Here is a 16494-nt window from a genome sequence, read left to right on the forward strand (position 1 = left end):
GAGTCCATGTCTATAAGGACTTCCCTCATTAGATTACTTAGAATACAAGTCTACCCAGGACTATAAGTAGAGGGACTATGTAATCATTGTGGTCAAGAAAGAACAGCCTAAGGGCTTCCCTATCCCTCTCCTCTCTCTGTGTGTGTGTGTGTTGCGTCACCTCCTCCTCTTCTTCCCCTGCGCCGCCCCCTCTTCCTCCCCTAAACCCTAGCCACCGCCACCATAGCCGCAGCCACCCTAGGGCCCCTAACCAACAGGGCTCTTACACTGTTGCTTTGTGTTGCTTCTCACTATCGTGATTGAGTAGGTTACAAGTGCAGCCCCCTCCTTTTATAGAGGGACCGGGTTACAAGAGTCAATATCTAGCTCACCTAACCCTCTATTGCTAATTACAACACAAGTTTACTGTAGCCCCCAATTAATACAATTAAATATTCGACACATTTATAACATAGGAAGTAGCAAGAGAGTAATTTTATTTGCAGAATTAAGGTAACTGGCGGGTGTTTTCAGGTTTACCTCTCTCAAGAAAGCACAAATATGGTGTTCACCCGGCAACTGCTTCAGGTCCAATACTTGATACGAATGTCCCACGCATAAACTTGCAACTTCGTATTTCTGTGAGGACACGACGATCCAGCTGCCATTCTTTCTGTTGGGAAGGAACGTCCGGATTGAATCCCACTCTGCCATGGTGGTCAGGTCTTCCAAGACAACGAGGTACCTGTTCTTGTCAACTATCTGAACGAACTCACTGAGGAGATCGGCACTCGCATCCATACCAGTTAGGACATCAACACCAATGACTGCTCCTTTTCGTTCTTGGCAACTGTTTGCGTAGAAGTGAGCCATCAAGGACCGGACAAACTCACGGGGATTGAATGGGTGAGTGAGGTTGACCCAGGCTCGGCATATGAAACTTTGAATGATCTCTGGATCACTGTAGCAGCTTCTGATGATGGATGTCGTCCCAATACCTCCGTCTGCCCCCCACACCGAAATCACTTGAAGGTCAGCATCGTCCTTGTCGGTGATAAGCTGGGTGAGATCCCCTAAGATGTGGTGTCTTCCTGTGTCGTATCCGACAGCATTGGGAGGCGCCGGTTGTTGCTGCGCGAGGACGGGCTTGGACTTGGAGCCAGAGTTGCTGATGAAGCTGTACCGAGAGTTCTTGTGGCTAAAGTCCTTCACCCTCACCCTTAACGCCTCGATCATAGACACTGCTACCCAGTACATGTTCTGTTTGTCTCGCTGATAAGTTATGACTGAAACTACTGTCCAGTATATGTCATATTTGTTTAGCTGATAAACCACGACTAAAACTAACGTGATTGAGAGTACTACCGCGAGTACTGTTGAAAGTACTGTCGCAAATACTGTTGGAAGTACTGTTGCGAGTACTGTTTCTGTTTCGCGCACTGTTGGGAGTACTGTTGCGAGTACTGTTGCGAGTACTATTGGTGTTGCGAGCACTGTTGCGAGCGCTGTTGCGAGTGAAGAACACAGTCCGTCGAGGCAAGCGAACAGACGAGACCACGAGGGCAGGTGGTTCCTCCGCGAATCGACCCTTCTCAGGAAAAAGACGACCTCGATGCAGTCTTCTAGGTCATAAGCCAGCTCACGCACCTGCCTCAGCCAGTCCCATGCAACGACGTCGTTGATGTGCGCCTCGTCAGTGACTTTAAGGGAGGAATGGATCATACTGAACTCTCTTTTTATGAACACCAGGGAGGAATGGATCATACCGAACTCTCTTTTTATGAACTCCCCGATCTCGGGATCCTGATATAACTCGACTGCCGATTGGACCTTGTTCTGGGCCACCTCCACCACCGACTTGGCTAACCCAATCACCAGGTCCCGCATTGTGTACTGTACGTGCTCTCTCAGTCTGCTAACTCCCTTTATGTTGGTTGTTGCTTGTGTGGTGTAGCTAGTGGCAGGAAGCAGTGATGCTTGTGCTGGAGACGAGGATGTATCCACTGGAAGTACCTGGAGATGGGATTTTCAGAAGAGGATATCAGAAGCCTTATTCTAATAAGAAAATTAAAGTGCTGGAGTTCCTAAATACACGATGCAGAGTTTCCTCTTCCATTTATCCAGAGTACTGGAAAGATGCGTTATGCGAGATGAGTTGAGTCTTAACTACAAGTATTATTGTACTCCTACCTATATATGTCACTTGCTACAACTTTCAACAAATAAAAAACAATTCAGCATCTGGGATTCTAGGCTGTTGAGGTGCTTGTGAAAATTTAATGGCCGAAATAATTTCCTTTGTATTATCTGGTGGTTAGACTTAACAATTGAAACATGAGTAGGCCAGTCTCAGTGGGGAGTTTCATCACACAAACTGACACGTCAACTTTGTGCTGGTAACTCTAAGAGCGGGTTTCATCTAGATGAAACTCTACGAAACTATCTATCTCTCTCTTCATAATTAACATGTCAACTCAGCAAATTTGCTGATATGCCACAACACTAAATGAAAATAAAACTCCTTTAAAACTTTCATTGAGACTGGCCTTATAGTAATGTATAAAAAAAGGCATCAAGAAATGGTCAACGTTAAACAACATTTGCCATCGCAGTACTATTTTGAGGCATGATAATTTTGCATACTAGTCTATCAACCCGTGGTACTCCATGTGCACGAACTAGAATATTAGAAAATATAAGCATTAGACTTTAATGTTTAGTATTTACAACTAACCAAAATTATTAGTTATCTCTGCTTGCACTCTATCTTTGTCCATTTTCTAAATACTCAATATTGGTACTCTACAATCTCTATCCACCTGTCATAATCTTATCAATTACTATGTATCTTTTTTACATCCATATAAATATTTTTTCCTTCGTTTGCATAGCACCTCCATGCATATATATCCAGCATGCATTTAGTTGAGATCTTATTTTAAGCTACGATAGTTCTTGCTGCATCTTATGTCTCGTGATGTCATAATTCTTTATTTTAACTTTTTAAATTTAAATCTTATTAGTTGCTATGCAATTTTTTTTATCAATATGTGAAGTTGAAACTATTTTCCTTATTGTGCCTATTACTCAAAACTCTCCTTTTGTATTCATTAAATGTAAGGTCTTAAAGTTCTAGACTACATGTTGATTACTATGATGATATAAATGGCCATTTAAGCCTGCACTGCATTGCTCAAGATAGAAGGTGAATCTTGGAGTAAGATTTAGGAGGGGCCGATGAACCTCAAAAAGATATTGATATTTAGATTAATTATAGTAACATTCATGTTTACTCCAAAGAAATTTTAAACACCAGGGAGACCATGACCATCTTTGGGCTATACTAACCTTCTCCGTTGCTTGAGATGTTGAATTTCCTCTATCAAAACATTATATGTGTAGTACTATTTGTTTATAGAAAAATAGTGTTAAAATTATATTATGGATATATCATAATGTTCTAGTCAAAATACATAAATTTATCTAAATTAGCCACTTACATTAATTATTTTCATGGAAATTAATATAATTTTAAATGAATTGGTACGTGCGTTGTTAAGTGAACATTTTCCATGATTGGTAAAACATACAAATAAATTTGTATGCTCATGAATGTATGTATACTTGATATGCACGATGGCACAACATTCACTTTTTTACTTAATGGTAATAGAATTGGGTAATTTAGCAGCACATATATGAATAATTTATGGTCATTTAAACTTTTTCTTGTAGCAGTAGTAGTTGTTGTTGGTAATTTTTATGTAAAGGACATTTTACTTTGTTCTTAATAATGGTATAAGTGGGTAATTTAGTTATAAATTTAATAGTTACTTAGATTACCTATCATAATGGTAGGGCAAGTATTTTTATACAAATTTAGAGGTTATTTTAGATTATGTTTCATAACGGTAGAGGTGAGTAATTTAGATGTAAATTTAAGGCATTATCTATCATAGTGATAGGGAAGGTAATTTGATGCAAATTTAGGAGATTAATTTAGATTATGCTTCATAATGGTAGATGTGGGTATTTTTAAAGGAAATTTAGGGGGCTCCTGTATGTTGTTTTCACAATGGCAGGAGTGGATAATTTCTTATAAAACATATTAGAGTCAACAGATATTATTATCAAAGCATAATTTGCTACGGGATATTGCATTGCCAGCAGACATCGAAAAAATTCGAATTGGTCGATGCCTGGTGGACACTTTGGTCTGTGACAAATTTTCTAGAAGACACCATGGCAATTAAAATAATCATTTTTTTTGCCTCGGGAGGAGAAAGAACAATGGTGAAATAAATGTGCCTTTTGCCGCTAGCTCTTTGTTCTTCTCCTCCACCCTTGTTTTCTCTAGTCTTCTCTCCCCTTGCACAAATATAGGTGGGAACCATCACGGCTCTTTCCCTACCTCCCAACGCCTCCCCTCCTAGCCCTCCTGTATGAACCGAGCTCGAGCTTCTTGTCGCCATGGCATATTTCCTTCTTTTCACAGGTGTTGTGTGTAGGGCGCCGGGCGGTAGCTAGCCGCGGCCATTCAGGTGCGTAGTTGTGGATCAGACGCGCCGCATTCTAAGAGGCAAGCAAGCACAACGCCACATGGCCATAGTGTCAGCACCCGTACTTCTACATCGTCAAGCCTGGAAGAGAACGAGGACGACGTCGGCCACACCGATCTCTACGACAACAATCAGGTCGGGCATGGGCCGCATCGAGGAGAGCGTATCCGCAGGCCCAACATACGAGTCCATGGGCCGGAGTGGAAGTGATCGACCAACAGCTTGCGAGAGTGCCTTGTTTGGCTAGTATATGTAATGAGAGAGAGAGTGGAGGATATCAATCAATTACAGACAGAACTCTGTAACTCTCAAGCACTCCTCTGTTCTTCATCTACGAACTCAACTTCCTAGATTCTTGCTTGTTCTTCTTCTGTTGATTGCTTGCTATATGTATTCTCTACTCCTCTACTTACATCTGGTGTCAGATTTCCTTCGATTCCTCCATTTTCCTCTGCTTACTCTTCTTCAACCGTCCGATTCGTCGATTGCTTGCAAACGCCTCGGGTCGTCGAGTTTGATTCGCCCCCGCGCTTCGATCTCCGTAATTCCCAGGGACGCGAGCAATCTGATTCGGTCAGCGGCACTGGATCACCGATCCCCACCACCACCACCACCACCGCCACCGCATTCACACTATACCCATTTTGCTTGTAGTCGAGGCGCCATGAATCCCGACTCCATGCTCCTGCTGGACGAGTCGAACCGCCTTTTCGCCGAGCAGAAGACCCAGATAGAGAACCGCTTCGCCGAATCAAATCATAAGTTGGAGGAACGCTTCACCAACAGTAGCAGCAACCTGGATCAGCGCTTCACCGAGGTCGACAACGCCCTCAACAAGCGCCTGACCGAGGTTGACGACAACATCTCCAAGCGCTTCGTCGATTCCGACCTCAACTGGGAGCGTCGCATCACCGACTCGGAGATCCACCAAACCGCCCTCATCACCAAAGCAGAGAAGTGCCAGGACGCCCGTGTCGACACCGTCGTCAAATCCGCGGGTGCGCTGGAGTCATGGCGCCACGAGTCCAAAGGGTGCAGTGGACGATCTGAAGCTCAAGGTGGATAAGCTCACCAAGTACTGGGATCGATCGTTCCTCGACCACGCCTCGGTGTCGATAGGACTGATCTCCCCTACACCACCTCAGTTAGAGCAGGCCACCGCACGCTCAACTGCCGGCAACACGGTTGCTCGGCCCAGCGGGCACCACGAAGAATCGATTACACGGGTGGATGGAATTGGGGGAACTTCTTCCCAATTGCATTCCCCGGCCAATGGTACGCTCCCTGAGCCCGAATCTGATGTCTCTCTATTTCATGGGGTTGCATATGATGTTCATTCCCGTGTCCATCCTCCTGACACCAATCCATCAAATCTAGGCAAACTACCTAAACAAAATTTTCCTATCTATGAGGGTGAGACTACTCGCTTATGAGTATCTCAAGCCGAGGATTACTTCGACGTGTATGAAGTACCTCCGCGCCAGTGGGTCAAAATTTCTCGCATGAACTTTCGTGGAGTAGCTGGTCGCTGGATTGAGTCCATTCCCCAACCCGATCGCATACCCTGGCCTGATTTCTGCAAAATGCTCCACGATCGCTTTGGCCGTGATCAGCGTGACAAACTTGTGCGACAAATGTTCCATATAAGCCAAACATCCACTGTCACCGACTATGTCGAGCGCTTCTCCACCCTCTTTGATCAGCTTAAAGCCTATCAACCTGATCCTGACATGCATTACTTCACCTCTCGGTTCATGGATGGCTTACGGGATGATATTAGGATGGTTGTTACAATGCAGTGTCCTTCTACTCTCGATACTGCGTACTCGTTGGCTCTATTGCAAGAGGAGGTGGCCGCTTCAGCTCCGAAGCCTGACAACACAAGGATGGGGTTCAGGCCACAACACAAATCGGTGATTTCACTGCCGCGGCTGCCTGGCGCTGACAAGGTGTTGGGCGACAAGGCTCCTATCAAAGACCAAGATGACAAGCTCTCCATGTTTCGGGCCTACCGTCGTGCCCGGGGTCTCTATGAAGTCTGTGCTGAGAAGTGGGTGAGAGGACACAAATGTGCAGCTACTGTTTCATTACAGGCAATGCAAGAAGTATGTGATTTCTTCAATATTGAGTCAACTTCTGAAGAAACTGATGAACCTGAGGAGTAGCTACTTCTGGCCCTGTCACATGACGCCCGAATGACAGCACCATTCGGTTTCACGGTACTATTCATGGACTTCCTATTGTCGTGTTGGTTGATTCCGGAAGTTCATCGTCATTTCTGGCTGCTTCCATTGCTGCTCAGTTACCTCAGTTGGCTCGGGTTCCTGTCAAGGCTTCCGTGAAGATTGCCAATGGATAGATCTTGAACTGTACATCATCTATTTTGGACTGTTAGTTTTGTCTGCAGGGTCACCCTTTCCAACATGATTTGAGGATTCTTCAGTTGGACTCTTATGACCTGATTCTAGGAATGGACTGGCTTGAACGTTATAGCCCCATGGAAATTAATTGGAAAGCTAAGTGGATATCTCTACCATATGATGGTGCTCCACTCGTACTTCATGGGATTTCTTCGGCATCTACTGCTGAGATGGTTTTCCATTTGCTTCCTGTTGAGATTCAGACCACTTCAGCTCAGTCAGATGTAGTACCACCTGACGTTCAGCATATTCTAGATGCTTTTCCACAGGTGTTTACAGTGCCTGATACTATGCCGCCCAAGCGTGCCAGTGACCATGCGATACCCTTGGTTAGTGGAGCCACACCTGTTAATATTCGAGCTTACAGATATCACCCCAACTCAAGGATGAGATTGACAATCAGGTTCAAAGCATGTTAGCTCAAGGTTTAATCCAACCCAGTACATCACCGTTTTCTTCCCCAGTGCTGCTTGTCCGCAAGAAAGATGGGTCGTGGAGTTTCTGTGTTGACTATCGTTACCTCAACGCTTTGACAGTCAAATCTGTGTACCCAATTCCTGTGTTTGATCAATTAGTGGATGAGCTTGGGCAAGCTAAGTGGTTTTCCATATTGGACTTATACTCCGGTTATCACCGGATACGTCTTCAGCTAGGTGAAGAACATAAGACTGCCTTCTCGACACATGCAGGACATTATGAGTTCACTGTCGTTCCCTTTGGATTATCTGGTGCACCAGGAACGTTTCAAGGCGCCATGAATGGCACTCTAAGCCCCTTGCTACGCAAGTGTGTCATTGTATTTTTTGATGACATTCTCGTGTACAGTTCTTCATATACGGAACATCTGCAACACTTACAGCAAGTGCTATCACTTCTCGCCAAGGATCACTGGGTTGTTAAGCTCAAGAAATGCCAATTTGCCAAACAAGAGATACACTATTTGGGCCATGTGTTGAGTGGTGGAGGCGTTCATACTGACCCTGCCAAGGTCACGGCAGTTGAAGAATGGCCACAACCAGCCAATGTTCGCGAGCTCCGGGGATTCTTAGGCCTGACAGGCTTCTATAGAAAGTTTGTCTGCAATTTTGCAGTCATCGCGAAGCCACTCACCAACTTCTCAAGAAGCACACATTATTTGTTTGGACATCGGAACATCAAGTAGCTTTTGATACTCTGAAACAGGCTCTTTGTTCGGCACATGTTTGGGCATTCCTGATTTCACTCAAGTGTTCGCCATCGAGACTGACGCCTGTCAGACTGGTGTTGGGGCGGTTCTTTTGCAAAATAATGGACATCCACTCGTTTATGTAAGCAAACCACTGGGTATCAAGAATCAGGGCCCCTCAACATACGAAAAGAAGTATCTCGCTATTCTGGTAGCAGTAGATCAGTGGCGTTCTTACCTACAGCTGGCCGATTTCGTCATCTACACTGATCAGAAAGCGTTGATTCACCTCAATGATCAACAACTTCATACAGTTTGGCAGCAGCAAGAATTCACTAAATTATTGGGGCTACGGTATCGCATCATATACAAGAAGGGGTGTGATAATAGTGCTGCTGATTCTCTGTCTCGCAGGGTCCATCCTGAGGAGACTTGCTGTGCCTTTTCTGTGATCACACCACAATGGTTTGACGACATCATTGTCGGTTATCAGCATGACTCTCATGCAACTGCCTTGCTTGCAAAATTAGCTACCAATCCGGAGGCAGTACCCAACTTCACCATTGACAAGGGTCTTCTTAAGTACAAGCATCATATATGGGTTGGGAACAATACTACTTTACAACAGCAGTTGATTACAGCTCTGCATAGTTCACCTGTCGGGGGTCATTCAGGCGTTCCAGCTACCCTCAAGCGCATTCAGTCGGCTACCCTCAAGCGCATTCAGTCGTTGTTTGCTTGGCCTAGCTTGCAGAAACATGTTACAACCTTTGTCCAGAGCTGCCCAGTGTGTCAGCTGGCTAAACCAGAGTGGGTCAAATACCCAGGTCTGTTACAACCGTTGGCAACTCCTTCGGCCGCTTGGCAGGTTATGTCCTTGGATTTCGTTGAGGGATTACCAATATCTCATGGTTTCAATTGCATCCTCGTAGTGGTTGATCTTTTCTCAAAGTATAGCCATTTTGTCGCTCCGAAGCATCCATTCAGTGCGCTATCTGTTGCTAAGGTGTTTATGCAGCACATATATCGCCTCCATGGTCTTCCAATGGCTTTGGTGTCAGACCGTGATCGGATATTTACCAGCCAACTTTGGCGTGAGCTGTTTCGCTTGGCGGGAGTGGATCTTCGCCTCAGCTCTGCGTACCACCTGCAGTCCGATGGGCAAACGGAACGCGTAAATCAATGCATGGAAACCTTCCTCCGTTGTTTTGCTAATGCTGCTCCCAGCAAGTGGTTTGATTGGCTCCATCTTGCAGAACTTTGGTACAATACCACTTGGCACTCGGCAATCCACCGATCTCCATTTGAGGCCCTGTATGGTCAGTCCCCTAGGCAGCTCAGTATTGATTCGTCTTCTGCTTGTTCAGTTGATACTCTTGATGACTGGCTTCAGCAAAAGTCGGCTATGCAATTGTTGATTCAGCATCAGCTTAACCATGCTAAGAATCGGATGAAGAGTCAAGCTGATAAACGTCGCACTAAACATACATTCAATGTCGGCACTTGGGTATACATCAAATTGCAGCCCTATGTTCAGAGCTCTGTTGCCGCACGAGCAAACCAAAAGCTTGCTTATCGCTTCTTCGGGCCTTACTTGATCACTGAAAAGATTGGGACTGTGGCATATAAGTTGAAGCTGCCGGAGTCATCCTCAGTCCACCCGGTGTTTCATGTATCTCAATTGAAGGTGGCGGTCCCGGTAACCCACACTGCTCAACCATTACCCTCCTCACTTGATGGTCTGTAGGTTCCTGAGCGAGTACTGCAGAAACGTGTCACCAAGGTTGGTACTGATGTTCGCCTCCAAGCTCTCATCCAATGGTCAGGAATGCCATCAGCTCTGGCGACTTGGGAAGACATGGAGACTTTGCGTCAGCGCTTTCCTCGAGCACCTGCTTGGGGGCAAGCAGGTTCTTATCGGGGAGGGGATGTCGGCACCCGTACTTCTACACCATCAAGCCTGGAAGAGAACGAGGACGACGTCGGCCACACCGATCTCTACGACAACAATCAGGTCGGGCGTGGGCCGCATCGAGGAGAGCGTATCCACAGGCCCAACATACGAGTCCATGGGCCGGAGTGGAAGTGATCGACCAACAGCTGGCGAGAGTGTCGAGCCAGCTCGTTATCCTACAGAGCCAGACCGAGCCGAGCCGAGCCAGCTCGATATCTAGCTCTAGTGCCGTGTTTGGCTAGTATATGTAATGAGAGACAGAGAGAGTGGAGGATATCAATCAATTACAAACAGAACACTGTAACTCTCAAGCACTCCTGTTCTTCGTCTACGAACTCAACTTCCCAGATTCTTGCTTGTTCTTCTGTTGATTGCTTGCTATCTGTATTCTCTACTCCTTTGCTTACACATAGGGCGCACGGCGAGGCACCTTGCAGCAATGGGGCAAGCACAGGCAAGGCGGCGTTGTAGATCAAGGCTCGGGACAAAGGAGACATCACTATGTCCTCTGAACCGGATCTACCGTCCAAGGTTGTGGGATGGAGTTGGAGGTGCAACGATGCATTTGCAGGAAGAGGCCATGGAAGAGGAGGCATGAGGGCTTGCCCAGATGCCATTGCGCTGCCTCCTCAGCTGAGGTCGCATGCGTGCCGCCGTCGCCCTGGCAGAGCTCGCACGCACTGACGCACGCCACCGCCTCACTGATCGAGCTCCACCACACGCAACCGCCATCTCCTAGCTGAGCTCGCGTGCATAGCGCCGCCACCTTCGGAGCTCGCGTGCACACTGTCCCCTTCCCAACCGAGGGCTTACGCGCGTCGCAGCCATCCTGCAGCACAAGAGTATCTCGCCGGGCTGAGAGAGGGAGGAAGGAGAGAGAAGACCGCAAAGGGGGGCCACCATGGCGGAGGAGGGAGACGGGACTACGGGAGGAGCCATGGTGTGCAGGATAGAGAAAGGGGGAGAGAAAGAATACAAATACAGAGAGGAAGAAAGGGACTACGACAAAAATGTAATTTCACTATTGTCCTCTCTCCTCCTGGGTTAGAAATGAATGAATGTTTTAATAATGGACACAATGTCTTCCCATAAATTTATCACAAACTAGAGCATCCACCAAACAATTGGACTTTTTTTTGGTGTCGCGGACAATACGACTTCACTTTCAGTGTTCGATAGCCATTTTTGCCTATTATCAGTGGCGATTAGAGTCTACAAGTTAAGCTAGATCTATCATATTTTTTTGAAAAAATAGGATTTTATCTTTTTTTTTCCTTAGTGTGTCTCATGAGAATTAACATGGAAACTTCAATAAAGACCTCCTATTACTAATAGGATGGTTAAAGCATTTGAAGATGATTTTTATCGAACAGAGGACAAGAAAAGAGGTGAATTATACCAAGAATGAAAAGAGTGTCGTTACTCGTTAGTGACTATACCTGGTCGGTAGTTGTGTCCATCTTATTTAGCTTCTCAATTATAGCCCCTATACTCGGTCTTTTGTGCCGATCAGTCTCCACACAAGTTAAAGCCATTTCAATGCATCTCATTACTTGTTCAGAATATGTCTCCGGTGCATATTCATCTACTGGTGTTGCTTGTAACCTATTCTTCCATCTTTGATGTACCTGTTATTTCAGAACATAGAAAAATGAAGTATAGAGCAAGTGCTATTTCCAGAAAAGTTACAATTAATCATCATTTCTAGGAAAGTTCTCTTACAAGCTCAACAAATTGCTTGGAAGGCATTTCAGCACACTGGGTGTAACCTGTAGGTCCAGTTATAATCTTTATGATGATGACACCCAAGCTGAATATGTCCAGCTTATTTGAGATTAAATTATCATCTATATATTCTGGTGGTAGATATCCACTGCATAAGGCATCATTCATGTTACTGATATGATGAAACACAAAACATAATTCATTGCAAGTGTAATTCATGAATAATTAATCTTACTGTGTTCCTATACAACTTTTTGTGATTTTCGTCCGTTCTTGTTCAAAAATCTTTGACAAACCAAAATCCGCAAGCTTTGGCATCATATTATCATCCAACAATATGTTAGCTGGTTTTAAATCCAAATGATAAATAGGAGGGTTCAATTCCTCGTGAAGGTATTTCAAACCCTCACAGATCCCCTTAATTATTGCATAGCGTGTGGGCCAGTCATGACCACTATATTCATCTGTTGGAGCAAACAGTGTCTCAAAATGTAAATTTGAAGAATGGTTACTTCAAGAGAAATAAACTGATCATACGAGAAAGAAGAGCAAAATAATACCAAAAATGTACTTATCAAGGCTTCCATTATGCATATATTCAAAGCAGAGCGCCATATGTTTGCTATCAGCAAAAATCATTCTTCCGTCATGCAGTACGAATTCGCGTTGAATTTCATGGCAAAAGCCAACAAGACGCACAATATTCTTGTGTTGGAGTATTGCAAGGTTGTGAAACTCCTCCTCAAAACGTTCGTCATCAAGTCCAGGCATGGAATGAAGCAACTTCACAGCGATAGTTTCACCATTTTTATGCACTCCCTGCTTAACATCGCATATAAAGCATGGTTTAATGCAAGCATATAACATGTGAAAACAGAAAATGACTATGACACCATGTCTGCCTCTTAAGTCGTACCTTGTAAACTTTTCCATATGCACCAGTACCAAGTTCACGGTCAACAGAGAAACCATTTGTTATCTTCTTCAATAAATAGAGTGGCACACGTTTTGGAAACACCTTGCTTGCATGGACCAAATTATTGCTTCCCCTGGTTGGAAAAAGAGAAGGAGCGGCTTCATGTTCACGAATGCCAGGGAGGGGAGAAGGCGCCACCGTGATATTTGGAGGATCGTGGTGAGATCGCGGAAATGCGGCCATGGATGGTGGATCTAAGGCCTCAACCGCCACTGCAAGTCCAATCACTGAACTGGCTCTACAAGGCCCACGGCTGCAAATTAAAGCTGATATAAACACCAACATGTGTGATGATCAAAGTGGCATGGACATGCAGAACCATGGTTAGTTCTAAGTAAGCAGATAGAGAGACTCAAACCTGGAGAAGACGTGCAATCCAGTCCTTTGCTTGTGATGGATATCAGAGTTGAGGTGTAACAGGACTGATTAAACTGCTAGGTTAATTAGAATAAAATGTAGTTTGCTTGATTGTACTGCATCCAAGTTGAGCCCTTCATATACATGTTCCAAATTAAGGAGCAATAACTGTCAAATGAATAAAAGAAAATTTGAGGTGCCATCCACAAGCTGCAATAATCTGTGTATCTACTCAAATGAGTACGTAAGACATTGATAAGAATGCACTTGCGCCTCTTGGACAACCAACAAAATGAAATAAAGATTGCATGTGCTAAGTAACCATATACCTCCAGCTCCGGGGCTCCAACCGATGACCAATCAGGGACTAGTTACTGTCAAGAAATGTATAGATGTATCATCTGACCAGAAATCAAGAATTCAAATATCATCTACTAAAATTTACAACCGCTGATAAATTGTGTGTGCCTAATATATAGTATACCTCCCGCTCATTTTATCAAGACATATTTATTTTTCATGTGCATTATCTGTTATGTAAAACAGATCTGATGTTTGTTTAAATATGATCTATTTTTTATTCTAAACCTAAAGTATTACTAGCAAACATGGAAAAAAAGAACTATCAAACGATCAAGACAATGGTACATATTTATGTTTTATCCTTTCTATAAAGCTTTAAATCCATAATTTATTTAATAATGGTCATAACATTCATAATATAAATTAATGTTGGCAAGTATAACAATATCCAATTAAGCACGTATTGAATTAAAATATTTTTTCTTTCATTGCAAGCATAGAAATAACTAAATATATGATAACTTTAATTTTTGCACTATCCATTTATTGTTACATAAACCAAGCTCTGTGATTTTATTTGAGGACCCATATTAAAAATATGTAATTCTAATATCTAATTAAATTAGTTGTTGATGTGTTTAAAATTAGTGTGTCTATATTAATGATTATGGCAAGAGACCTCTCTCGATTTTCTACATAGCAACCATCATCATAGATTGTATAAGTACATTTATCTAGACTTGGTTAGACAATAAACTGATCAAGGTTTCGATTTATGGGTTTGATTAGTTATACCATCGGTTGATCCAGATTCTGTAAGAACAAATTTCTTTAGTATAATCAAAACTATATCAGCAACTTGGTAAAACTACATCAGCAATTTGGTGGTTGAAATCTTTGTTTCTTATGGATATGGAAGGGTCACCGATTTAGCTCTTTCTCCTCCGCGTTGACCTCTACCGATAGACCAACAGAGCTTCCATGAAAGCAAAACATAGGCAGCGTGCGGCCAGCGGCAGATCTGCCAGATTAAGCTCAGACCGACCAGTAAAGCTAGATCTGCCAACAGCAGATAGCAGATTTTACGGGGAAAACAGCAAAGGGGAACGAAAGCACTAACCTGGAAAACAAACTCCGCCTGCAGCTAGCTAGTCTTCGTTCGTCAACGCGCAGTGGAAGCTGGAAGGAGATGGGCACTGAGCAGGTAGCGCTTGGGGGGGGGGGGGGGGGGGGGGGGGGGGGGGGGGGGGTAGGTTATTATATAGGAGTGGCAGAGAATGTATGTACTAGCAGAGTGGCAGTAGGTGGGGAGTTGCTCGGTTGCTGCGTTGGTGACTTTAGGGCATGATTGGTAGACTGTTTTGGCGCTGCCTGGACGACGGCATGCTGCATGCAGCATCTTTACCTTTTGTTTGCGTTTGGTTGGCAGCTCTTCTTGTGTGGCCTGGTCCAGCTCGTGCAAAGGAGCCCCCGTAGCCAGGCTCGGTGGAGACGTAGACCCGGGAGCCTGGCGCCGGCCTGCTCTAATGCCCGCGCTGGCTAGGCCCAGCTGCTCTCCAGGGAAACCAACAAGCCCCCTGCACCCGGCGGGCACGGCCCAGAGGCTGATCCAGGGAAACAAACAGGCCCAGATTCTCCGCGTTCGTGGAGGGCCAACTAAGGCTATGGAGTCTCTGACGAGCGGAAGCAAGCAGGTGAAGCAAGGAACCAATCACGTGCGATGACCAGCCAGCATGAGGTGAAACAGGCTACCAAACAAGACGAGCTTGCACAATACGAGCCAAGGCAACACGGGCCTGGTTCCTCCTGCCGGCCTGGTCCAGGGCTTTAGTTACGTGACGTGCCTTGTTTACGTGGGCTTTGGTTGCAGGGCATACGAGTTGATGAGCCTTCCGTCTTGGACCACGTTTTGGGCCGGACTGTGTCGTTCTAATGTCAAATACGTGCCATCTACTGTAGTATATTCATCTGGATAAATTAATTTATACACTCTGCGGTTGATAAGCCAGTTGAAGCTGATTTGTTGTGAGAGAAAAACATTGTTCCATGATTGACAAGTCAGACTGATAAGTTCGAGCGAACATGTTTTTCTTTCAAGTCGCTTGTCAAATTTATAAAAATAAGCAACAAGATTTATGATATTAAATTAATATCATGAGATACACCCTAAAATATTTTTTTTTAATATTTTATTTGGTGACATAACTGTTTATGTGCTCTTTTCTATTAATTTGATTTGATCAAGCCCTGGTAAAGGAGAAATGTTGTGATAGGCGTGGCGAGCCAATGTTAAATCTAGTCATTCTAATAAAGATGAAACCCGAAAGAAAACCGTTGGGGCGTAACCCTCTTAGCGACGCGCCATATCGAAACCTATGTATGGTGTTAAATGGGCAAGGGCCGGGTCGACACCCCCTTGGTGACGCGCCATGTCGTAATCTGGGCATGGTGTCAAGTGAGCAAGGATCGGGTCGTCGCTTCCTTAGTGGCGCGCTACATCGGCGTCCGGGTGAAGTGAAAAATGAGCAAGGGTCTTCACATCTGAGTCGACGGGTGCGAAGAGTAAGGAAGCTAGTCGAACCAACTAAGATCCGTTTAGGTAGTTGGAATGTAGGGTCGCTTATAGGTAGGTTAAGAGAATTAGTTGATACCACGACTAGAAGGCGTGTAAATATATTATACGTTCAAGAGACTAAATGGAAGGGTTAAAAGGTGAAGAAGGTGGACAATACAGGTTTCAAGCTTTGGTACACATGGACAGACGTGAATAAAAATGGAGTAGGAGTTTTGATTGATAAGAGCCTCAAGAATAGGGTGGTAGGAGTGAGAAGGCAAGGAGATAGGATTATCTTAGTCAAGCTTGTCATTGGTGATATGGTCTTGAACGTAATTAGTGCATATGCCCCCCAAGTAGGCCTCGACGAGAGTGCTAAGAGATAGTTCTGGGAAGACTTGGTTGGCCTGATTAGAGTTGTACCTAGTAGTGAGAAGCTTTTTATAGAAGAAGATCTTAATGGACATGTAGATACTACAAGCGAAGGTTTTGAGGTAGTTCA

At 44.5% G+C, this 16494-nt stretch overlaps 1 protein-coding gene across 4 annotated transcripts in view; it reads right to left on the reverse strand.

Annotated features, from left to right (window-relative positions):
• The window catches only part of LOC136484334 (uncharacterized), a 32683-nt gene extending 18030 nt beyond the window's left edge, over nt 1-14653 (reverse strand). For 2 of the 4 annotated variants that reach the window (XM_066481634.1, XM_066481607.1), the window contains exons 1-9: nt 14559-14653; nt 13465-13509; nt 13137-13303; nt 12719-13031; nt 12363-12621; nt 12038-12266; nt 11800-11950; nt 11517-11705; nt 520-1992 (exon numbers count right to left, since the gene is read on the reverse strand). In XM_066481634.1, the coding sequence (XP_066337731.1) occupies nt 520-1992; nt 11517-11705; nt 11800-11950; nt 12038-12266; nt 12363-12621; nt 12719-12961 (2544 nt within the window). In that variant the 5' untranslated portion in view covers nt 12962-13031; nt 13137-13303; nt 13465-13509; nt 14559-14653. Of the gene's footprint in view, nt 1-519; nt 1993-11516; nt 11706-11799; nt 11951-12037; nt 12267-12362; nt 12622-12718; nt 13045-13136; nt 13304-13464; nt 13537-14558 lie in introns of all 4 variants that reach the window. The other 2 variants (XM_066481624.1, XM_066481627.1) reach the window with 2 other exon arrangements.
• Nucleotides 14654-16494: the final 1841 nt, after the last annotated feature.

The sequence above is a fragment of the Miscanthus floridulus genome, chromosome 1, assembly GCF_019320115.1.
Source record: "Miscanthus floridulus cultivar M001 chromosome 1, ASM1932011v1, whole genome shotgun sequence".
In the NCBI taxonomy this organism is placed as follows: Eukaryota; Viridiplantae; Streptophyta; class Magnoliopsida; order Poales; family Poaceae; genus Miscanthus; species Miscanthus floridulus.